Source organism: Bactrocera oleae, chromosome 4, assembly GCF_042242935.1.
Source record: "Bactrocera oleae isolate idBacOlea1 chromosome 4, idBacOlea1, whole genome shotgun sequence".
NCBI classification, from domain to species: Eukaryota; Metazoa; Arthropoda; class Insecta; order Diptera; family Tephritidae; genus Bactrocera; species Bactrocera oleae.
Window position 1 is genome coordinate 49,914,528 of NC_091538.1, and position 26,778 is coordinate 49,941,305.

The 26,778-nt window shown below is 34.0% G+C and overlaps 1 protein-coding gene across 2 annotated transcripts in view; it reads left to right on the plus strand.

Moving 5' to 3' along the window:
- Positions 1-13,180: 13,180 nt before the first annotated feature.
- The window catches only part of LOC106624820 (GTP-binding protein Di-Ras2), a 79,466-nt gene continuing 65,868 nt past the window's right edge, over positions 13,181-26,778 (plus strand). For both annotated transcript variants that reach the window (XM_036376750.2, XM_070108607.1), the window contains exon 1: positions 13,181-14,305. In XM_036376750.2, the coding sequence (XP_036232643.2) occupies positions 14,141-14,305 (165 nt within the window). In that variant the 5' untranslated portion in view covers positions 13,181-14,140. The remainder of the gene's footprint in view (positions 14,306-26,778) is intronic.

Below are 26,778 nucleotides of genomic sequence, written 5' to 3' on the forward strand. Positions count from 1 at the left end.
AAGGTGGGCAGTGCTATACTCATTGTCCAATTTTGACAGCGGTCCTTGTACCAATCTATTTTTAAAATTCAATGTCTCTAACGCATTTCGTTACAGATTTGTCACACTTTTAGTAGTTTTAAATATAATCGTTGTATGGGGAGTGGGCGGGGTTATCTTTTGGTTTCAGCTATTTTAACACTGTCGTAAAAGGTGTCAAAAATATTTGTCATGTGGGAAAATTAGGGTGATATAGATTAAATGGCAAAGCCACGCCCCCTTTTTACAATTTTTTTTATTTATTTTCGGCTTAGTTATGGCGATTTATAAGTTTTCGATTAATGACGTTTTATGGGCGTGACAGTGGTCCGATTACGCCCATTTGCAATACCGAACGACCTTGCCTTGGGCGCGAAGAAACTATTTGTTGTATTACCCTGTTTCAGCAAGATATCTCAATTTTTACTAAAGTTATCGTTTCCGCAGACGGACAGACAGTCTTTCGGGTTTGAACTCGCCTCGTCATCCTAACCATTTGTATACATATGTATATTGTGTATCAAACAACCGTTAGGTGAACAAAACTATTATACTCTGTAGCAACATGTTGCTAGAGTATAAAAATGTTGCCTACATTTCGGCTCAGAAATAAAAGCGAATCCCATAAAAACCGAAAAAACAAAATTAAATAACACAACTAATAAAACCACCAAACAAAGAAAATAAAAAAATGGCAGTAAAAATGTCTATGCAACATGTGTTAGAAGAAGTATGAGTAAAGAAAAACAGCAATAAAAATGAGTAAGAAATTGAATGGAAAACTCTGAAAAACGTGTTAAAGTGGAAAAGGTTAAACGCTCTTTGCCGTCTGCAGTAATGCAAGCAAATATATACTCATAAAAGCAGAGGAAATTTACTTACAATTCATGACTTGCAACAAACTCATATCAGACTTGCCGTATGCACGTGCAACAACGTATCGACGATATTGGCATTATTTGCAGCAGACAGTAACTCCCAAGTGCTCAGTTACCTTTAACTTCCACTTGCATTTATTGGCATACCATTGTTTCGACTCTTACTTTAGTTGCTGTTGTTGTTGTCAGAAGTTTTAAAGCTTCTGTTGTGTATGTGTGTGTGAAAGTATATTGAAATTGACGTTACCTGCTGTGGCAGCTGTTTGGACTCTATCTTTAAATCTTTGTTTTCATTATTGTTGCTTCTTTACTTGTATATGTTGTTCTTATGGTAGGTGTTTGCGACTGTAGGCGACGTTTGCTCTCACTTGCTCTCCTAAGTTTTGAAGTACGAAATCGACATAAATTGCTTGTTGGCGCTAACGGTAAACAAGCGCTATTAGAAATTCTCCGGAAAAGTAATGAGTGCAATGAGAACGACATTGTGGGAATCGCTGAGTTGTGGTTTTTGGGGTAAGAACAACGTGCTATTTACCGCAACTGCGTTGTTCATGTAGGAACTAGCGATTTTAGTTTGCTTCTTGAACCGTTAGAGGTAAAACTCTTGAATCTTACTAATCATTCTTAAACACACAAAAGTTTAAAAGTGTTCATATTGGAGAAAGATATTCTGGAAATTATATATATATCACAGCGTTTCTTCTAATTTTAACTGGTAAAATTGAAATTATGTTGAAATTTCTTGCTTAACAATTATCTTTAAATAAATGTCCAAAAAAAATAGTATGACAGTAAATAGGGCTGTGTTTTTTGTAAAAACACTTATTCTATACTATGTAAACTAGATTTTCACTAAAAAAAAATACGCAAAAAATTTTTAATTTTTTCATCATATCTAAACTGATATTAACTGTTCAATTTGGTACTTCTGCTATCAAGGAGATGACCCTTCTAGTTAAGAACCGTTCATAAGTAATCGCCTTGAAACAGAATTCTTTTTACATTTCCGTTAAATTTGTGTAACAGTGCTCCCAGCTCAACAGCCCATGTCGAATTCTGCGGAAGACCTTCTGACCTAAAAAATCTCATCGTGACCTTTTGAGCTTTTAGAAACCAGTACTAAAGCGTAATAGCGTTAGTAGCAATATGCTTTTTGATCTTAAAGCAGTTAAAGTTTCTAACTATGGATTGAAATTTCCCCAATGCTGCTCGAAGATTGAATTTGTAATATTTGTCGAGAGAAAACCAAAATTTGGGGGAATGAATCCTAATTTTAGATATATTATAAATAATACTTCCTTTAAAACCCAAGATATGTTTGAGACGGGCTAAAATATTTGGAATCTTTCAATATTGAATAAAAGAAAGAGCATAGCATATATATACAAGGATATTGCTGTGTTTGTTGTGCGGTATGACACATTTCTTAAAACTGACGTCGTTGATACGGAATATTATGCATATTCTGTGTCCATCAGAACCTTTTCTATAAAAATGGCGTTTTCTTTAGAAAATATTTTATTTCCTGAAGCCTTCAATGCAACCTTTTATCACAGTAGTGAGACAGAGACACTTTTTCAGCTTTGGGATAGCATCGAATCAATAATTTGAAAAAGTTTTTGTCTCATTGGTTGGCAGACCCATTAATAACTTAGATCTTTCATGGCAGTTTACGGCTTTATACTATGTACCTAAGAGAGTTTACAAACAAATTAGAGCTGAGATTAAAAATGGGGCGAAATACCTCATAATTTGTTATTGAAAAGGGACCAGGACATAACTGAAGTAGTCACATGATTGAGTGAAAGTAACTGCTGGTTTACTAATTCACGATCAAATAATCGTGTACGATTTGTAAATTAGCCGAAAACCTAGTGTGGATCACTTGCACCTTCTGAGTGTTAATCCTTATACTGGTAATTCCACTGCATATTATAATACCATAAACAGGGTTTATTAAGTTTGCTACGATGTTTGTGACACCAAAAAGGAAACGTTGGAGACCATATAAAAAGTATATAAAAATCATCAGCATTACGAGCTGAGTCGATTTAGCCAGGTCCTGTTGTCTGTATGTACGCACACTTGTCCTAAGTTCTTTAAATATCGGTCAGACAATTTGGCACGGATTATCTTTCAGGACAGGGGTATAATCTCCGAACAAATTGTTCAGATCGGACTACTACAGCATATAGTGCCATACAAACTATCCGATCCAAATAAGAATAAAGATCCTTTTATACCCTTTTAAGCTATAAAAAATGCAATGTGGGGGGTATTATAGCTTCGGTGCAGCCGAAATTCACTTTTTTGTTTTATGTTTCGATGGTAAAGTATAATATAATATATTTAAACGCATGCATACCCTGTAGGACAAGGCAGCAGTAAAAAATATTTCGATTTTTGGTACACCATTTATCATTACTAGCTCATCTTTCGTCTTCCTTTTATAAAAATAGCCAGTGAATTTAAGAGTTCTATATTCTAGATAGTATAAAATGAAACTTTCTGCATACAATTTCTATAGTATTAAACAGGTACCAATTAGTTAAAAATTCAGCACTTGACGTTTTGAGTAGAAACTGTAATAAAATAGCTGTTTACTACTCTCGAACGAAATAGGTTTAAAGAATTGCGCTAGTTGCCGTGCTAGAGAGTTTTTTGACGGAATTCCACTTTCCTACAGGGTAAATACGTACATATATTTACGTTTAAAAGCACGTGTTTGCTTATTCAAGCAGCACCACATACATCTCGTCACGGATTAATGACAATAAGCCAGTTGCTTAGCGGTGAATTAGCTTTGGCTCAAAAAAAAATTATTCTTACCCACACATAAAAATTGCACATGTATGAGTGCACTTTTATACTCACACACATATATAAGCTTTATGCTGCCATCTGTCGATTTTTATATTTTAATTTACATTAAAAAATTTTAACGATTGGAAATGCAGCTATTCAATACATACGTATGAGTGTTATACCGTTATTGAGTGGAAAATATGTTTTTCTTTTTCGTATGTATGTGTGTGAGTGAGAAAATATAGTTTTCCCTGATACATCGAATACCGCCAGTATTAGCTATTAGTTGAAAAATGCACATGAGCAAAGAAAATAAAAAAAAATTTATATATTAAGAAAAAAAAATTTTGAAAATAAAATAAAAGCAAAAACTAATTCACTTTGAACTGTTATCCACGCCCTTCCGCTGCTTGCATTTTCGCAGAGCGTGTAGAAACTATGATAGTATGCAATTCATAAAAATGGAGTAAAAATATTGAAAGCATGAAGCACTTACGGTTCTTTCAGAGTAATAAACGTAATTATTATGCAGAGCAAGTGTTTATATACCTAAGTACATATGATGCTTATATACCATATACATATACATATAACTGGCTCCACGTACTGCTTGCATTCCCATATTGCAACGCTGCAAATTTAAAGCTATCAAACTGCAGGAAAAAGGCGATGAAGCAGAAAATATTAAACTTTTCACTCAAATGCAAGAGCAGCTACCGTTTCTCTTGCATACACCACACATATGCACTCCACCACCTTTGAAACACACACACACCAATAAAATAAACAAAAATAAATAACATGTAATTATAAAAAATTGCGTTATTACCTCACATTATAATCGATGCCAAATATCGTGAAGATATCTCGTTAGAAAAAGAGTTTCCATACAAGCCCTTAATTCCGATCGTTCAGTTTGTACATCAGCTATAAGATATAGTAATCCGATATCGGTGGCACATGTGCAGTTTCTTAGAAAGAAAAGTACGTGTGAAAATTTTCAAATCGATACTTAAAAAACTGAGAGACTAGTTCGCGTATATACAGACAGACGAACATGGCTAAATCGACTCAGCTCATCACGTAGGTCATTTATATATGCATATATTTAATAGGGTCTACGACGTTTCCTGTTCAGGATATAAAATATTTTAACGAGGCCTCACCATTGAGTTTTAAAAATAGCTTTACTTTTGTTAACTTAACTAGACAGACACAGGCTCTGAAGTCCAATGAGATGTAGGCCACAATATACGTTTTTTTCATATTAGCAGTAACGACTCTTTCCTTATCAAATCCTTAACTGAAAAAACTAAAAATAGCACTTATTTGTGCAACTGATCAAAACCTAAAAAAGCTGCAAGTGTAATCATAATTAATTGCATTCAAAACATTTCATATTTACATAATTTGTTTGTTTTCTCGTCTAACCAACTAACCACATATGCACAGAGTTGCATTTGCAAAGAGATATTCCTGCAGCTTTCGATAGAGTCCACTCTCCTAAAACCACTATTAAATTAAGAGCAGGATTTGCAAAATTCATCACTCCTATAGTATTATGTAGTTTATTTACTAGAACTCAAATATAATAGTAGTAGTCTATTTGCCTATTTATATGTGTATATTACGGTGTACGTTAATTTTTTTAACTTCCCGCTAAGAAAATGGAAAATTTTCTAAAAATCGGGAAGATATTGGTTTCACCCCATTTTGCAAAAATCAAGTTCTCAACAGATCTCGACGTTTTGAGGGTCGAGGAAGCTTCCCCGAACATTTCTACGATGATGTCCGTATGTCTGTGTGGATGTATGTGTGTGTGTGTGGATGTATGTGACCCTCTTATAACTTTTAAACGGCTCAACCGATTTGAATAAACTAAACGGCATTCCAAAGGGTTTCATTGCACTTGAATTTCGTGTGAGTTTGGACCCAATCGGACCAGTAGATTTTGAGAAATCTCAAAAATAAAAATTTTGAAAAATCGTTTTTTCGAATTTCTTCCAAACGACTTGACCGATCAACACCAAAAACTAATCAGTTCTAAACCTTGAAAAACCGGGTCAAAATCGGTTGATTTACTTGGGAGATATTGAAAACGAAAAATTTCGAAGAGCTCAAAAGCAGTGAAAAAAGCGAAATTTGAACGTTAGCGTATGAAATTAGAGGGAAGTTGCAGGGATGAATCCGCAACTTTGAAAAAGTAATATTTGAATACAAATTTTTTCGCTCTACAAAAAAGATTCTAATGATTCCTTTAAAAGTTATGCGCAATTTGAATTATGCATCAAATGTACTGTATTCATATAGTACACCATGTCGTATGAGCAACACAGAATGTATACCATAAATCTCTCTAGTCATTCGATGTACAAGTATAATTTTAACTGCGTATAACTTTTAAGGGAGTGGTTTTATGAAAAAAAAAATTTTGAACTTTTTTAAAGAACGGAAAATTTTGTACTAGAATATGATACTTTCAAGGTTGTAGGTTCACTTTTCATATGCAAAATATAAAAAAATTCCTTGTTATATGCATGAGAAAAGATATATGATTGCGGCACGAAAATAAATGTTTATTTATTTGGGGTATTTTTTATAGGGCAAAAACTGAAACTTTACAAGGTGTTTGCAAAAACAAAGCAACTTAGAAAAAATGGACACCCTATAGTGCACACAGTTTCAAAAAAGCACGATAATACAGGTAACATTTACACAAAAACGTTTGCTTATTTCACAAACACTTAAATACATACATTCACATATGTCCTGTACATATTTGCTAACTGTACACCCAGCAAACTGCTTTAAACTTTCCGTAATGATTACAGCACTTGAGTAAGTGGTTAGTTGCCACCATTGTCTTGGACAGACGGCACTTAGCTCGTTAGTTTCTTGTTGCACTTGAATGTGTGTGAGTGTTTGCGTACATATGTGTGTGTATAGCTAAGTTTACACCGCTCGACTGCTATTTGCTTAAGTATTCAATTTTATATATTTGTTTATGAATATAAATGTATGTACATATGTATGTGTGTGTATACATGACAGGCAACTGGCCTTTACGTTTACTTACGCAGACAATATTATGCCGCTGTAAGTATTTGAAAATTGTGCATGTGTGTATGTGTGTTGTGTTGTGCAAAACTATTGAGATATAGCATGTAGCATGCTCAAGCTATGGAATTTAAACATTCCTATTCATTTTGGAGCTATAAGCATGTTCTTGTCGCACAGTTTCAGTTTATAAATTTAATAGATTTTTGATTTTTGGACGCTGTAGGATATTACTAACTAAAATTATAAAGCAGGGTCAACCCCATTTAGTGCAAATGTCAAAATATAACCCTGTTATTAAACTCACCTCCAAATAGCCATTTTTTCTAAATAACCTAAAACTCGAAAATTTACTACCAAATTGCTTTGAGTGATTTAAAGTGATGGATATTATAAAAGGTATTTTTTGAGTCATGTGGTTTTCAACGTATTACGCATTTAATTTAATGTTATGGTCTACTAAAGCTTACAACTGCCACCCAAACTGACCGATCAAAATCAGAATAAAAATATTTTTATAAAACGCTTTATTAAAAGCACCTATAAGCTTTAATTTAAGGTTAATTCTAGTTTCGTATATACAAAATTTTTTGGTAAGTTTTCGACTTTGTTTGCCAAAGTTCAAAAGCTATTATTATTGATTTATTAGGCGGTTTATAGTTCTTTTCCCATTTTTGCACATAATTGGTTATTAATTCCAATTATTCCAAAAATATAAACCTCTTTAAATACGAATTCATCACGAACCTCTCGTTTAGTCGCTCTTAACCCGGTATTTTGACAAGCGTTAATGATCAATTTATTTATCACTTTAGGGATTTAGGGAGAACTAAAAGAAGAGAGAGAAACATTTCCATTATTATTATTGTTGCTAGGAAATTAAGCGTGGTAGCTTTGGAGATATTAATCGATGCTTCGATCTAAAACCTTCCTCACTCGCAATTTAAAACTAATTCAGCAATTTGATCAGTAAAACATTTTTTTATTATTCCTTATTAAACTTGTAATTTAATGATTAGACAATATAATTTAGCAGTTTTGGTAGTTACCTAATGCGATATTGGCTGCATACGTTTTTAAGGTCAGCAAGAGCACACGTCAGTTTGATGGAGGGAAACCGTGTGCACTGCTACGAACTTGGTTTTATTTTTCCGTTTTGACTCTTCTGACCACTCACCGATATTGATAATAGTTATATCCCTGAAGTCATTCAACAGCTATTAAGCGTTGCTCACACAAGGTGTAAGAGAGCAGAGAGCATCGGCTAATCTCTTCTAAATATTCGAATAAAGTACTGCAATATTTGTTGGTTAGATTAGCTGACTTCTCTATAATTCATTTCATGACTGTTCAGAATATGTGCACAATAATAAACGCAATTATCAATTTCGATAAAAAGCTAATAAATTTCAATGATATTGTCGCGATATTTTCACTTTCTAATTTACTACGATTATATAAGCTATAAACATTTGACGTTAATTGGATAATTAGTTGTGCGCAAATAATCGCCATAATATTTTATATATTTGCAGCAGTGTATATTTACTGACATATCTATTTGTTTGTAGGTACGCGAAATAAATAATCCTAGTGTATTAACAGAGTGAGTATATAAATTGTTATTTATTCGCAATTATTTGCATTATTAAAGTTTAGCTTTCATAAAACTGTATTTATATAGAAACTCATGTAAATATATGCCACTGCATAAACTTATATATTGGCACCAATACATTTATAGAAATTATTTTTAACCGCTCGTATTTCGGAAAGATTTCATAATTGGAAAGTACAAGCATCACAAATGTTTTGCCAAACATTGCAAGAAACAGTTATCATTTAATATTGTGAGAAATTAGGCTTTATGTCTTCAAAGTCATTTTAAACTTCATACCAAAGTACAGATTTAAAGACCTGGTTATAAATCTTGCATTATTCATACAATTGTCAAATTTTTCCAAACAATGTTTATTTGACATTCTGGAGATTATAAAGACCAAAGCCTCGTTGCATTGAATCGCTCTGTACACGTAAATATTTCTCTTTAAGTCTAATTCTTTATCGGCATATTTTCAAAATTGATTTACGGTCACCTGTTCGATGAAGCGGAAGCATTTTCAAAAAAGAAAACTCTTTCTCTTAGTTCTCAAAAGTTCCAATTTTTCTGAAGCCACGCCTTAAATTTCAGCTCCTGTTTCATCCAAAATAATACATAAGGTGGCTCACACCTTCAACCTGTTAAAAATTTGAAATACCTGGGGTTTATCCTCGATAGTAAGCTTTTATGGAGCACAAATATTGACGAGAGAGTAAAGAAGGCATCGGTTGCTTAATATTGCTGTAGAGGAATTTTAGCGAAGAAGGCTCACTAAATATGATGTTTTTAAACTGAAAACTTGGACCACTGCGCCGAAAAAGCTACTCACGATGTCTTTTTCTCTGCTCACATACCGACAAGGGACATGTGGATGGGTAGATGGCGCTGTAGAAGAGGCTCAGTAAGCTTTTTCATGCACGGTTCGAAGCTAGAAAGAAAGTTTAGACCTATGGATCTTGTGTGCGCTTAGCACGTGTTGTTCGACGACCAGTTCCTATGCGACTGTGAGATTTTTCTGGCCTAGAGTAAAACGCTGGAGATCTACTGGACTACTTGCGCTAGTAGTAGACATAGCCGAAACTGACATTAGCCATCTTATACAATTTATGATTTTAAGCACCACAACGGACCGGCGTTCTACGCTGTCCAGTAAGTAGTATTAAACATTACTTACAAACACAGAAATTACTTTAAAAATATCTTAATTCAACTAACTCCTGAAACCACTTTTCGACGCAGTACTCATTACATGTTATAGTGGAAAACTCGAATTTAAGGTTGGGTTGGTGGCTTTAATTTTTTCAGTTTTTTATTTAGAGTTTCATAAATTACTCAAGGAATTTACATAACTTTTAATATTTTACTCATAAAATCTTAAACTCATCTTTACTAGTTAAACTCGTGTTTGCTAATTAAACTCAAGTGTAATATAAAAAAGTATTATAAGACAAACATAGACCGAACTACGAAAGCCAACTCACAGTAAATAGAAATTTCGTAATATTGAAATTTCCCATATACCATATAGGTATATGTATATGTATGTATGTATTGACTCACAACCCTTCGTGCAGTGTGAGAGCGTCATTCAATTCATTAAATAGATTAAAGATAAATATTTGCCATTATAAGAGGCTCATGGATAGTTTCTTATATACTTAGAGAGCTATTATAGCTCTAAGCGTTAAGCTGGGCGTCCTGTTAATTATCAGTGTGTATGAATGTGTCGATTTCAAACTGATGCGGTCCAAGACGGAGAAGTTACGCAAATATATAGACTTACACGCACTTCATTTACATATAGTTTTACACTATATAAACTAGAAGGTACATTTTATTCTCATATCAATCAGGTTTAAGGTGCTCTCTTTCCTAGACTAAAATATTTTCGTAGCCAGAGCAGTAGTGTGTTAACCATTAATTGGCTGAGCAGCGCTACTTGAACATACTTCGAGTAGATACATTTATCATAATTAGTAGAGTAAAGTAACATTACTATTGTTTGTTTCTTAGCGCTTCACATTAAATTTTGATATGTTTCATTCTTTTGGAGGGCATAACAAAGATCCTCTCAATTTCCACAATAATGGTTTTCTTGCCAGAATTGTATTCGGAGTATGCATATATCAGAAATAGCTATTAAACCAATTAGTTTTGGTTCAAAAGTTTTCCCCTTGAGCAATTAAATTGTTAGCCTGCAGCCGTTCATTTCTTCAGAAAAATACAGGTCAATAAGGTGCCTCTTTATTAAATATTTGATCCAATTTTACCAGGACTGAGAACACTTAATTTTGCTAATAATCCAATTTCCCATACATTTCTTATATGCTTCGACTGAGATAGCTTTCAGCGAATTTCGGTTTTTTCGGAGTCGTTCATTTTTGCACTTTTTGCCATCTTACTCGACGTCGTCGAGAGTTGAATGGACGAGTCGCGTAAGGCAAGTTTACGATGACTTCACTACCTTCATATAATCTAATACTTTGTGCCACTCAAATACTTGTGTTCATAATAAATTGGACTCTCCAAAACACTTCTTCAAAGAATCCGTAGAAATTGTTTGACAAAAATGTAGTATTTGGTGTGAACTTCAGGCCAGTGTCATTATTAGCCCATGTTATGTTAATAAGGAAACTGGTGTAGCTAAAAAAAACTCCACTATGACGTCAGCTACAGAATGTGATGACCTGTTTCTTCTGCATCAAAAAAAAAATTAACAAACCAATTAAAGCTAAAGTTTCTTTCAGAGAGTTCAAACCTTGTACCGTTGAATTTCAACATTATAAAATCAATAAAGCTTGAATTTTAATTTTGTTGAGCTTAAAATACCTGAAATTTCTTCTATTTATTTCTTCTTGATTCGCCCATAGCGCTGCCCCTTTATTCACATTGTTTTTCCCACAGAATTCTTCTTTTTTTCCTTATCGTAATCAAACTCTTTCATATCCGATTTTTAGCAGTGAGAACTTTGCTTTTTAACCAGAACTACCCCCTACCCAAATGATTCATAATTGTATCTCAAAAAGGATAATGCTTTCCGAACCAATTTTTTTTTCAAGGGTAGAGTAAACTGTGTATAACTTCAAAGTGTTGACTCTGGTCAACAATTCTTCGCACAATATGCCTGACCGAATCTTAATTAAGGAGGGAGTAGGGTTTAAAAACTATTTTTGAGAGTTTGGTTTTTTGTCTTAAATTAATTCGTAATACCTCATGAATATTGTGTCGATCATAGTAAAATTGTCGAACTTACAAGTATTGTCGCATCTGTCTTATAACCGTTTTAATAACGACGATAAAACGCAACTCACGTTTTGAGCGCTATTTCTGTATCGAAGAGTTATTTTTAAACTTGTTAATAATTTTTATTTTACAATAACAAATGTGCCTATTTGTCCATCAAAATGTTCCAAAAAAATGTGGAAAACGGTTGGCCTCAAGGGCCATCCCTGCAACTTCCCGCTAATTTCATACGCTAACGTTCAAATTTCGCTTTTTTCACTGCTTTTGAGGTCTTCGAAATTTTTCGTTTTCAATATCTCGCAAGTAAATCAACCGATTTTGACCCGGTTTGCGGCAAACGATGTGTTTCTTCAAGAACTGATTAGTTTTTGGTGTTGATCGGTCAAGTCGTTTGGAAGAAATTTTTATTTTTGAGATTTCTCAAAATCTACTGGTCCGATTGGGTCCAAACTCACACGAAATTCAAGTGCAATGAAACCCTTTGGAATGCCGTTTAGTTTATTCAAATCGGTTGAGCCGTTTAAAAGTTATAAGAGGGTCACATACATCCACACACACACACATACATCCACACTTACATACAGACATACGGACATCATCGTAGAAATGTTCGGGGAAGCTTCCTCGACCCTCAAAACGTCGAGATCTGTTGAGAACTCGATTTTTACAAAATGGGGTGAAACCAATATCTTCCAGATTTTTAGAAAATTTTCAATTTTTTAGCGGGAAGTTAAAAATTAAAAATTCATATTTCGAAAGACCCTCTCATCGTTACTTGTGAACTTTTATTTTTCGATTTACGATGATACAGAACCGGATGAAGGGCAGCGTAACCCTCTTGTTTGCCCAGATACGTTCGAATAATTGCTACATTGTCGTATTTTTATACCCTGAACAGATTATATTAGCATTACCACGATGTTTGTAACTCTCAAATGGAAACATTAGTGACCATATAAAGTACAAGTATATACATAAATGATCAGCGTGACGAGCCTAGTCGGTTCAGCTATGTCTGTCTGTCCGTCTATATATATACGAGCTTGTCCCTCAGTTTTTGTGATATCGATCTGAAATTTCGTACCCATTCTTTTCTCACCAAGAAGCTGCTCATTTGTCGATATCAGAATATTATAGCATATAGCTTCCATACAAACTGTAGACATGCAGACATGTTTTTTTCAGTAATATTCTGCATTCACTGTCCTAACGTCATTGAAAGCTTTCTTCTTCCTAGACTTCTAGAATGCTCGTTAGGTGGAGCTAAGGTCAATATATTTATAGATATCGTTCTGTTGATTCGACTTTATTTATCTTTAGTATTCAAATATATTTTGTAATAGAATAGAATAAAAATATGCCCACTGGATTGCGCTGGTGTTGATATATTTTACAAATATACTATTTATAGTAGGATTTTTTCATTACCAAAATATGTCTAAATTATGGGTCTGGTAGCATTTTGTATAATGAAACTTGTAAATATTACATTCCTAACTCCTCTAACTTTTTTTCCATGCCATAAAATTCCTTTGGAAATTTGCTTACTACTTTCCTTTTATTTATCTTTTCAGCATATTCTTCACCACACAATGACATAACGGCATCTTGTTACACACATTAACAAAGGCAAGCGACAATTTGTAATCAATAAAATACGAAACTAATACGAGCGCTTATGTTAAATAAGCAATAAATACGGAATACAGAAAAGAGAGAAGAAGAATAGACAACCCACAGTTTTTGCTGATAAAGAAGGCACTTGTAAGAAGTGTGAAAAAAGAGAGTGGAAGACGACGCTGATGGCATGTGGTACCGCTACAATACATAAATAGACGAACTGACAATTGACAATAACAACAAGTGCACAAGAATAGATAACTTTCTGAGAAAAAAAGTGGGTAGACAAAAAGCGGAAAAGGAAATAAATCGGAAGCAAAAGCATAATTAAATTTGCGCGCATCTGTAACATCTACTCCCAACTCTCATTTCGAAGTTATGAGTACACAATGTAATGAAAAAGTATTAAGCCCAAATTAAGAGTGCAGCAAAAGCCCATTAAGCCCTTTAAAACAATTTTTTAACTGTCTGTGCTGGTAACAGTTAAAGATTTCTGAAAAATATTTTTTTTACTGATGTTTTTGTAGTGTGCACATCACTAAGTGTAGTATGAGGTGTTACAATGGGTAAAAAGGTTTAAATTCACCTTTCTCTAATCAACCAGCGAGCTTTAGGAATAAAATCTCACTTCGAGCGCTTTGGCATAAAATTAACGGTAATCCCGGCTTTATTTGCCTTCGCTTGAAGCAAGAAAATCAAATAATATAATAAAAAGTAATCTAAATGTGAAACTTTGCAGTTATTAAGCCCTAAGCGACGTTTAACGAACGTTTTACAAAACTTTAAAAACATAAGCTCACTTAAACTCAGCCAACAAGCTTACTGCTTATAGAGTTAAATCAAATAATAACAGTAACTTCTGACCGTTGGTCGTCCATTCGCCGAGCATCTGCAGTTGCCGTTATCAGCCGCGTACATAATGGCTGATTTGGAACGCATAAGACTGGTTATCCTGGGCGGAGCTGGTGTGGGCAAAAGTTCCATTATCAAACGTTTCCTCTTCAAAACCTATACGGACAAATATCGTGCTACCGTTGAGGATCTTTTTAATCGGGAATATGATTTGGGCGGTGTAACACTGAAGGTGAGTAGTATTGAAGAATAAAATAATTTACAATCTAGAAAATATTGATAGGGACAATTTTGTAAGTTATTGTCTAAGAAAAGTTATTGGCAGCGATTATTGTTTAAGACAATAATGTAATAATAAAAGAAATTGTTCAGATCGGACAACTCTAACACAAAACTATCATGTCATACAAACTGACCGATCTTCACGAATATTGGGATAGATGTTTATTCAATGCATCACTACAATGTCCGAAGCATTTCTTCACATCGGACCATTGCAGCATATAATTTCCATATAATCTACCCGATCAAAATCATTTTAAAGATCTTTTTTTACCCTTTTATGCTATAAAAAATGAACCTGTAAAGAGTATTGTAGCTGCGGTGCAGCCAAAGTTAACGTTTTTTATTGTAACTTATTCGTTTTGGACCAGAATTAACTCCTTTTAAGGCTTGTTATAAAGTTTGTTAGAAATATTTTTCCTTTTCTATGATAATCTTGCCTAGACCCGCTTTTATTTATTTAATGTGCTATCAGTTCCATAAACTTCTTATACAAAGATTCGGGGTATTGGGTATTGGTTGTTTATGTCTATGTTGGATTTCTGGGGGTTATTTGAGTTCACCGCGATTGCTTTTCACAGTACGAGTACGAAACGTCTTACTTGTGTAACGGATTTCTCGTAATTATTTTAATTGTACATGCTCCCGGTAGGTTTTGATGGCACTCCTTTAATGTAATAGAATTAAGACAAATTTTCGCAGGAGCATCATTCATCCTCAGTACTTCCTAATAATTCACTCGAACGCTCCTAATGTAAGCCCTTAGGAACGCACACAAAAGGTTAATATTAATATACCCTACACTAACATAATTTTTATCTGTGTTGATACTTGAACCTAAGCAAAATAAATAAATCGTAATTGTTTAGCCATGTGGTTTTCAAGAAAATATAAAAGGCATATAGTTTAATGTTATTGCCAAAAATAAAGGTTTGCAGTTTCAAAACTGATTTCAGGCAAGTAACCGCTTTTTCAACCACTTTGTGCAGCAATTGAGGCCGTATGTCAGCAATATCGTCAATATCAATGTCATCTCGGGCATATCTGCGGAGTGAAGCGGCTTCATATAACCCCACAAAAATAGTCCGGCTGTGGTAAATTGCACTCTCATGTAGGCCACGGTACAGGCTCACGACATGTGATAATGTGCTCAATAAAAGTTTCCTTCAATAAATTAATACTTTCATTGGCTGTAAGGCATGTACCGCTGTGTTGATAGAGCCAAAGGTCAAAGGTCATTCTCGAATTCAGACACGAAAAAGTGTGTGTAACATTGTGACCGGCTTCAGTTTTGAAGAAATATGGACTAATTATTCCCTCTGCCCACTCCGGCACACCAAGCAAAGACTTTTTGAGGAAGTAATGGCGCCTCAATAATGGCTTGTGGTTTATCATCACGTCAAGTGCGAAAATTTTGTTTATTAACGTACTCATTCAACCAAAAGTGAACTTTATGGACTGAACAAAATTTTCTTGCGAAAATTCGGGATCTGTGGCCATTTAGTTTTAATCCCATCCACCGAATGTGCGACGCATTTGATGGTCGTTTGGCTTCAATTCTTGTCCGTAAGCCAAGACCTTTTCTCAAAAATCTTTTTCAATAAAGTGACACCCTCTTTCTCACTCTTCGATACTCTATTCCACAGCAGCCATAGCGTCTCGGTGCGCACTTTACGGTATCTCTGAGAATGCGTATTATCCACTAGTAAACTTGACACCAAATCTATACAAGGTTGCTCGAATTGCGGACTTTGCTGGGCGAATTTGTCGACTGAATATTGGGTGCAGCGTCCGCATCATTATTTTGTTAATAAACTTGCACGATTTGAAAGCGCTATTCTGAGGTAAGTCTGTTCATTATAATTTGGCAAGCTAAACTAAGTATAAACCAAGTAACACCCCATAGAAAAGCGAACTGCGAAAAAATTATTGCCTCATTAAAAACCACACATTAAAAAAAGACTTCCATTACTTTAAGACCTTTAACTGCTCTAAATTATAGAGTTAAGATTTTTGCTGCGAGAGATAATGAATAATCGATAGGAGTACGCCATGCGTCATTTCATTAGCAAATGGATATCCTTTACCATAATTCTGCTATGTTCTGTAATTCTTGCAAGCATAATTTTGAGTAATGCTTTCAAGCTTGTAGTAGTGTTTGTTCTGATATAAGTCCAGATCTGTTCTGATTATGAAGACTGTTGTGAGAACAGCTTAAGCTTTGTTCGAGAATGTAACTTGCCACTTCTTCAATGCTTATTCCGCGAGCGAACAACTTTGTGTACTAAAGATAAATCCAAATTTTATGGGAGGTTGTTATATGAAAGCCTCAATATCAGACCATAAGCTGAGTTCAAAGTTCAATGCAATTATAAATTGATTAGTTGAGTGATTTAAAGATTTTACCGATACGAAGTTTTCTGAAGACTTTCACGATCCGAAGCAATTTTTGTTAGCTCTTCGTCTGATGGAAGAATTTCTGACTTTTCGCCATTTGACCTATAAAATAACTAATTCCAGTTGTGCGCTTCTGACATTTCGTCGGTAACTATATACTCAACGATTAACAAATATAAAGAGTTATAATACATTTTATCAATACTTATCGTATAGTCGCAGCCACTGTCAATGGTTTATTTGGAAATTCGAAATAATCTGCTGAGATTCCCACATTTCTTTGACTTTATTTTCGAGCTGTTACAGTTTGCTCTATATCTTAGGTACTTAATTTCTTAACATGCAGTAATTGTCTTTGGCTTAATATTGGTATATCAGGTTCCACAAGCAGAGATTCATTAAAACATCAAAGATATGCTTGTAGATAGAATGAAGCGGCGACGCATGTTGCTGTTTAATTGAATTTTTCGTTGATTTTTTGCTGTTGTTTGTCTGGTATGTTCTCGGAGGGATCAGGCTATGCCTATGCACATCTAATGCTTCAAATATTCACCGCTCTATCAACAGGAATACTTACGCACATACTTACGTGCAGTTCCCCGTTAATAGTAACACGAACAAAAGTCATACACATACATCCTTGCATATGCACATGCATTCATTGAAGTACTTAACTACATTTTAGTTTGTCTCGCCACGTTGCGCACAGCCGGAAATTCGTAGTCACATAAATTTAGGTAGATGTATACATATAAGGTTGTCCGTTATTTCCCAAGTTGATTGTCTTTTGGTAATTTTTGTTTGCCAACATCTTTGACATGACACACTCAACATTGAATATTTATATAGCGCACATACACACATACACACATATTCATGCTTGCATTTTTCATTAGTTGACAAACTTTTCTAGCAGATGTTGGCAACATACACATTAAACAAACGTGCCGTTAGACATGTTATTGGTACTGAAAAGTCTATATGTAGTAGAAGATACATTAGGGTGCTTCATTTTTAGGTCATGGAGAAAAATCTCTTCGCTAACTGAAAATGTGAAATTTTATTACGAATAAAAAAGTATGCCCGTAGATAAAAGCTTTGAAATGCAATAGTCGCTTTGCTCATACGAAAACTCCTCATATTCGTACAAAAAAACTGACCCTAGTTTTTGTAGAGCATAAAATTTGCTACACAAAATTAGCTTTAAAGGTAAGGTCAAATAGTTTTGTTCACCTAACGGTTGTTTTTAACACCTAGTACTAAGTTAGTTCTGGTAACTGTTTGTCCGTCCATCCGTTGAGATATCGTCATTAAGCTTTGTGCACGTATTCATTTGTCAAATCGGAAACGCGGTATTGTATACAAGCGTAATCGGCCCACTGTCACGCCGACAAAATAACATTAAGTGAAAACCCAACTGCTATAACTAAGCTTTTTGAAATTTGGTAGAACAGATTGCAGAGGTGAAGGGCACCTGTGGGCAGAAAATTTATAATAGAGTTGAGGATACTTTATTTCAGCAGCTCCTCAAGTGGTGTGAAAATTAGTAAAAAACCGGATAGTCACCACGCCCACTTTATATGTAACGGTTATGTTGAAAACTATTAGACACTTAATAATATCTAAAAAATTGTCATAATCGGACCAAAACTGTTCAAGCTCTCAGATCCCGAATATGATAACTCCTGTCCCTATTGCTAACTTTTTATCGAAATTATCGGCCAGTCTGTGTGATATAATATTTAAATTCGGAGAGAATCCATTTGTGATAGTAGCGTTTTCTGCTCTTTAAAAATTTATTAAATCGGGTCAATACTACCCCTATCTCCCATATACCTAATATCAGAGTTTTAATCTTGCGGTTGGCTTTATATAGGTCAATATTTGAATTTAAAGAGCACTTAGAAAACACGAAAGGTAAAGCAAATAAAATCTATAATCCTTTATCTAGAATGATGGCAAATATAGGCTGTGTGCGTTCTAACCGACGATTTTTAATAGCTAAGGTTGTGAGAAAGAACGGTGGACCCACAGACTGATACCAGACATCATACCGTGGATAGATAGCCAGCATGGAGACTTGGATTTCCACCGGAGCCAAATACTAAGTGGGCATGGATGCTTTATAAGCTACCTTTACAAATTTCCTCATGACTTTAGTTCGTACTGTCTGATGTGTACAGAGTGTATAGAAGATTCTGAACACGTACAATATTTTGCCATTGCCCTCGGTTTTCAAGTATAAGAAAAAATCTGAAAACTACACTTGGTGGTAGTTTCACAGTGGAAATTTTGACAGCACCTATGTGTGAGTCCTCTATGAAATAGAAAGCTATCAGCGAAGTGTCAGCTAAGTGAAAGCTGATAATGACAATATTGAGACATTTACAACAGATTAGGCATCAGTGGGTCCATACCATAGAGGAGACTTAAATTTCTTCTTTTCTCCCATGAAGTAATACTTAGTCCAGTGGTTCCGTGGGAGAGATATGAGATGAGAGTATTTCGCATTTCAATGGCTTCTCCTACTATAAAAGAAATGGTTAATATGTAAAACATCTTAACGAAATATTATATAATATTGAATATACTATAGTTTAATGCTAAAATATGTGAGTTTTGTCTACGAATTACCTCAACTCCCATATATTAAATTTAATAATGCTTTAATATTTTATTCTAATATACCTATGATGAAAAAGAAAGAAGAAGCGAGTTGAATTCCGAACGCCTGTCTCCCTGTCCATCCGTCTGTTGTTCTCAATCTCAGTATGGAGTCAACTGAATTAAATGAAGGAGCTTTCCTAAATAAACCTCAAATCGATAAAATACAGAGATTCTTAGCGAAATCAATAACACCAAGTCCCACCCATAAGGATTAGAAAGGTTTACTGTCCTCTCTACAGGTAAACAAAAAATTCGTTGGCCCCATGAAATTTTGTTGATTCGGCTAAAAGTCAACAAAAGATTCATTGACCTCAGCAAGAGGCATTGAACCGATGAACTCATAAAGGTTCACAATATCCTAACTTTAAATTAAGAAAACTTTGAATCGAAAATAATTCGGACTTTAGCTAAAAACTATCTAGAAAATACAGAGGATGTTTTTTTTCCATTTTTAACTCATTATCATTTCATTTTGATAAATCGAAATCGATACCACATATGATTGAAATAAAAGTCACCTAAATAGAGTTAATTAAATTGAATGAAGTGTCAGGAAAATCAGATAATATCAGAATATATTAAGTATTTAATATATTTGTAATTTCTATAGATTATCCTTCCATATGTGTGTATGGCTTTGCATTACACTATTTCGGACCACCAATGTCAGAATAAGCGCATGTCAGACGGACAATTAAATTAGGTAACCGATTCCAGTGCAATTGTGGTAATGTTTGGCCCGACACAACATCGATTACGCGGGATTTGTTAAATATTGTCAACCTCAGGTTGTAGCAGCCATTTGTTTTTGTGGTTCCTGTTATTGTTGTTTGAGTATTTGCTAACATTTATACGCTTCAAGTTTCGAGTGACGTAAAGTGTCTTTAATTTCACAAGACATGGCGAACAATAAAAGTATCACTAAGTATTAGACTTAGACAGATTATGACATACAAGTACTATTATATAAGACGCACACAATTTATTTGCTTTTTGTGTTTTGCATTTGGGATACTAGATAATTTCACAGGCTAACTTTATATGTATAATACAATAATATCTAATATATGCAATGTAAATAATGTTATAGTCCTGCCATTTATTTCGAATACATATTAAGGATGTTCACCAAAAAAAAATAAAATCTTATTTTAAAACAATTATTTTCATTTTGTTTTGGTAAGTTGTCTAGTAATAAAATTTATTTTCTTGGAATATGTTAACGCTCTCCTTTTATATTGTGGTTCGATGAATAAGATGTCGAAGGATGGAGATTGAGGAGATATACCTAGACATTAGTAGAAATAAAAAAGAGAAATAGCGAAGATATAAAGATAGATGGGGCTAGATGGTGGTGTTATGGAAATAGAGAAGATGGAAATTAAGGGTAGAAAAGAGAAATATAGATAGATAGTAATAGAGAGAGAAGTAGAGATAGATAGAGAGGCATATATAAAAATGAACATAGACATAGAGAAAGTGATGGAGTTTCCAAAAGTGTTAGTCAAATAGATATTAGTGGAAAAAGAAATTGATATACAGATAAAGATGGATATAGTAGTTCTGAGGAGTGATTAAATTTAAGGAGAATAGCATATTTTCATCCATAATAACTTAGTTCAACATATCTCTATTCCTTGATTACACTTCTGAACTTAACCAGCTACTTAAATGTTGTTGGAATTATTGAAAAACTAAAAAAAACGTAGACTTCGGCTGCCCCAATGCTACAACACCTTTCACAAATTCAAGTTTTCCTTACAAGAACTTGATTTTGATCAATCAGTTTGTATGGCAACAATATGCTATAGTGATCTGATCTGAACAGTTTCTTCAGCGCTTATACCGTTGCTTTGAAAAAGAATAAATGCCAAATTACGTGAAGATATCTCCTCAAATGAAAAAGTTGTCCAAGTACTTAATTCCGATTGTTAAGTTTGTATGGCAGCTATGTGCTATAATAGTTCGATACCGGTACGTACCAGTAACGACAAATGGGCAACTTTTCGGTGAGAAAAGGACGTACGCAAAATTTTAGATCGATATCGTAAAAACTGAGGGACTATTTCGCATATATGCCGACAGACGGACATGGCTAAATCGAGTCAGCTCATCACGCTCATCATTTATGTATATATTTTATAGGCTGGCAAAGTCAATATACTCTGTTCAGGGTATAAAAAGATATTAGCATCACCCGAATATTCAGCAACTCATTGGAAAGACACGCTGTTTTCTATTCGTGATATTCACCCTTAATGTATTATCAGTAGTATTCTCAAGCAGCTGTCACTAAGACAACAGCTGTTCGCAATTTGACGACAGCGCGTTTAATTTTCTATGGCAGAAATAAGAAAAACAAAGACAAAAACTTTATAGAACATGAAATGTGAGACGCCTAGTTATTTTTATTTGCGTTTTATCTTTGCATTTTTATTTATGTTTTTTAATTTTTTTTTCGCTTTTAAGCTTGTTTCAACGCTCCACCACCAATTTTGCCACAACAGTCGGCATATCTTTTATGGTTTGCTTCATTGGAATTTATGTAATCATAGTAGACTTGTAGGTCTTTCCATTTTTGGAGGGGCGGGGTGTATTAAAATTTAATTATCTCTTTACGCCGAACATGTATATTGGCGTATTCGCTTATTATATATTTTTATATGCCACAAATAGTTGCCATGTAAAAGCTTCGTTATGTAAACCGATTTTCAGGACACTTTTCACCGCGTTCGTTTATGGCCAGCCTTGTCGTCATTACACCTCCCGCCTACCGTCTGGACTTTGCCTGTCGCCTTGTCATAGGCTTGTTTGTTGACCGCAAATGGCACGACAGCCTATTTCATGCTGAAATCGATTTAACAAACTGCTACGCGTCGTGCCTCATTGCCGCCAGTCTCGCTCGATTGGCCGCAACGCTTGCTAAGTTAACCAATTGACACCCGCTTTCGCTTTGGTTCGCCATAATTTCATGCCCACCAGGCGCATTTTATTGACATTCAAGTTCGATTGCCGACATATGTACATTATAAGTTGACAATTATTTTTACTAAGCACATTATTAGTTTTACTATGTTAATTTATATAAAATGTATTCAGCTTTATTTATAGCGAATATTAACGCTAGTAAATCGCCGAATTTTGTGTCAACTATTATACAACTAAGATTAAATCAGCGAAAATAACTATAGAAAATTATTCGATCTCTGAACACCTGAAAGATCTCGGTTTTTACACACTTGTACCTTCGAAAGCTCGGGCATGTAATCTTTTGCTTTCATATTAGGTCTCACTCTTGGCTATCATTTGTTCATAGTTGCTCAAATTCTTTTCAGGAAGTATTCCCTTGAGGCCTCAGAAAAGGAAATAGTCGGGAAGGGTCAGATCTGCAGAATATTAATCGTCATGCTCGTTGTTTTGTAGCACAAAGTAATATCTGTCTGGCACCTTCTTTGGATAGAGTTTTCGCTCGCCAAAATATTCATAAACAATTTGTTTGTATATCGGAATCGATTATATGATTTTTTCCAACTGCAATGGAGATATACTCCAAAATATATATACTCCAAAGCTATAAAAAGTTATTTTAACCAAAAAAATTTTGCTTGAGATCTCTAGATCATATTTATAAGGTTGCCCCTGGACATTTACTCTATTCTATGAATAGGCGAACTTTAGTGCGGGTAACGGCGACTTGGAAAGTTGTTGGTAAACACTTTACTTAATTCTAAATTGTATCGGGTTATTTTGGTGTTAAACTAAGTGGGACTGCATCATAAGATATCTTTAGAAATCTGTATTATCAACGAGCTGGCTAGAAAGAGTGCAAAAAATTGTTTCCATCATGAAACAAAAGTAAAAATCAACAGACGCCTGTTACTTCTTCTTTTTTGTTTGCTAGATAGAACAACGATATGTAAATAGTAAAAATATCTCTAAGTTTCAAAGCTTTATAAGCTTAAGGATGGTAACAGTCCAGAGGTAATACTGAGCTTCTTTATAGGGGGTTGAATTTTTAAACCGTCACTGAAAATTTTGCATATGCATGTTTATAAAATACAGTTCGTTGATGGTAGGGAAAACATTAAATCTAAGGTATAAATATCTTCCTTGCTTTGCCAAAGCTCATGTTTTCTAAAGAGGCTATATTTTAAATAACTCGTCAAATTTTTAACATTAATACATGCCGAAAAGTCTTTGGTCTGAACAAAAGATTGCAACAACAGAGAAATCCTTTCTGTACCCTCACCTTAGAGTACTAACTTTAGCTATAAAAGTGTAAAAGTTTCATCAAGTTTTGTCCAATCGTTCTCAAATTTATTTTCTCAAAGTTTGCTAAAGCCTATTCAGGAAGGTTACAAACTATTCAGAAAGGGCAAAAACTCCAGCATACATACTTGGTTCAATCGGGCGTGCGCTAAATAGTTATTACCCGACGAAAGTGGTCCAAGGCGCATGAAAAGACAACAGTTAGTCTAAAAGATTTTAAACGGTATCTTTTTGGGATTCACATAAAATTATTTTCATCCCCTATTTTGAACATGGTGAAACAAAACATTAATGTTATTACTATCCGTTCTGGATCGACAAAGGAATATATCAAGATAACACTTTGCGCAATTAGTACCTTTAAGCTATTTAATCTAAAGCCCAAAAATTGTCGAAATCGGACTATAACTTTTGAAGGCCACAGACGCCAAATACCTTAACCCCAGTGCATTTGGTTGATTTTTTAGCGAACATATCGGTCAATCTCTAAGTTCTAGTATTGAAATTCGAGTAGAATGTGTGTGCCATCTAGGTATTTAGCTTACGCTAGAGCCCCTTAGCCCTCATATACCTAATGTAAATATTTTCGAACTTTCGGTTGACTTCTATCGGTCAATATGTAAAAAACTTAATGAAATTCAAGAGAGAATATCTTTCTAATAACAGCGTATCTTCTGGCTTTTATTGTAAATAATGAATACAATATTTCCTACTTTTAACTAAAATATATAGGAAAATCCCATATACCATTTTACCTTGCGAAAGTATAAAATGATCGATTACACCCGAACTTGGCCTTTCCTTACTTGTTTATTTTGATTTTAACCTTCCAATGCCCAGAAACATAAACTATTTTGAGATTTTAAAACCTTCCTTCCAAGTTTGTCTTATTATTTAAAAATTTTTAAGCAATTTTGAGACATTTTTAAGGAACTTTAAAAAAATTCATTTCTAGTAAAATAAACCTTGGTTCTAGTACTGGGATTTTATTCTTTTGAGTATGAAATGATATCGTCTGGCCTTATTTAATTCCCAAATTTGCTACAGACTGTTGACTCTTGGCTTTCAGAAGTCTACCCAAGTTTCATCTTCAATATTTATGCTTCATTTTCTATACTAACCTTCAAATGTAGCGGTTTTTAGAATTTTATTTTGCATTTTGTGACTTACCGTGGAAGTTACTACAAATTTTCATGTATCCAAAAATTATATTCACATTTAAAAATCACTTATCGGTGTAAGAAAATATTTTATCTTTCTGATTGATTCACCTGTGGAAGCATCAATGCATAAAGATAATTATGGTGTGGACGGAAATCCTGTTGACGGCTAATATATATATACATATACACATACCAAAAACACATTATTAAAAAGACCAATGTGAGCGCGGATGTTTGTTAAATGAAGTACAGCCAAAGCGTTGCGATAAAATAATCGAAGAATATAAGAACAAGTATGAGTAAATATTGTAAATAAATGAACTTGTTTTAGAAAATAAATTATTTTGTTGTAATAATATTAATGTCGCACATTTCTGAAAGTGGAAAACGATGAAAAATCTGACATTCATCGTTGCGGTTCAACGGAGCGTATGAGCAACATTAAACAAGCGGCGCGGTACGAGATATGAGCCGCGCTGTCTATGTAGATATATGCCAGACATCAAACAAAAAGACGATTACATTACATTCTCAACGACAGTCAAAGAAAAGCCAAAGCGACATGAAAGATGCGTGGAGCAACAACCATCAAAATAGCGAAGAATTTATTTTATTTCAGGCCTTCACAGTTATTTAGGTGGGAATGGGGGAATTTAAATGTGTCTATTGCGGCACAAAGCCATGATTTGACGACTGTGTGTGTGTGTGTTATGTGTAAGTGCGTATGTGTGTGCGTATGTTTCTAGTATACAAATGATGAAGAGAGCGTTGATTTGTCCGCAGACATATTTGTATGCGTATTTTTGCATTTGGAGTGTTTAAATATGTGCTTAACGGTATATTTTATTTGCCTCTTAGCACGTAAATTCCGGATTTTTATTCACATACACTTATTATTTATTGCCTAGCACTTAGTAATTTCCATTAAATATGCATTTCAACAAACCGAAAAATAGTTTAAATTTAATTATGAAAATTTATGGTTACATTCATGAGAGAAAATATCAGTTACACATATGTATTAGCGAGACACTTATTTTCGTTTTCAAAGTTTGACTTATGTTGAAATAAAACAAAAAAAACGACGCTCATTTCGACAGCACCGAAGTTATAATAAAAAATAATAATTTCGATTCTCTTTCCCTTAAACTTAGAATAACTTGTCCAAGTTAAACCTTTTGAGGGCTCCACAGGTAACCCCCCTTATTTATATAGTTGTATAGTTTTTAATCCTAACTTTACAATCTTCTCAAGCAAGTCTTCATATTTTTCGCTACGATTTTTTATTTACTTAAGCATGAACTTGGTATTTTGTACGATTAAATTAATTAATCTAAAAACTTGTTTAACTTATCGTTTTCTGTGCCACCCTAATGAATTGTAACTTTGGTAATTTTTGATGATATGGTGCTCAGCTTCAGCGTAAGTGATAAATCGGGTTAATAATATTTTATAAATTTTTTATTCGTACAATAAATGATTTGGTTCAAAGTAATTTGTCATGTTATCTTGTACTACTATACCACTCAATATATTCATGTCCATGGCCTACTGCCATTGAGTTATTATTTTTTAGCCCTAAAACTAGTATTCGTACTTTCCAAATTTTAATATCTCTTCTGGGATTACAAGTACAATGAAGAAGTAGAGTTTATAAATAAAATACCACCTGGACGTCACTAGCTGCCCAGCAAGTCATGGCTATAGAAACTCCAATACATTGAATGAATTAGCGCGCTTTAGCATAAGAAAGAAATGAACAAACACACAAGAGTTTCGGTTAAAATTGTTAAATGGGTATTAATTATAATATTGCTCATAGATAAAAATATCTGGTAGCGCTGTTGGTTAATTAACTGGTAATTTAACCGATATTTGTCTTGTTAGGTAGATATATTTTCAATTTATTATTACAATTTTCAATCTT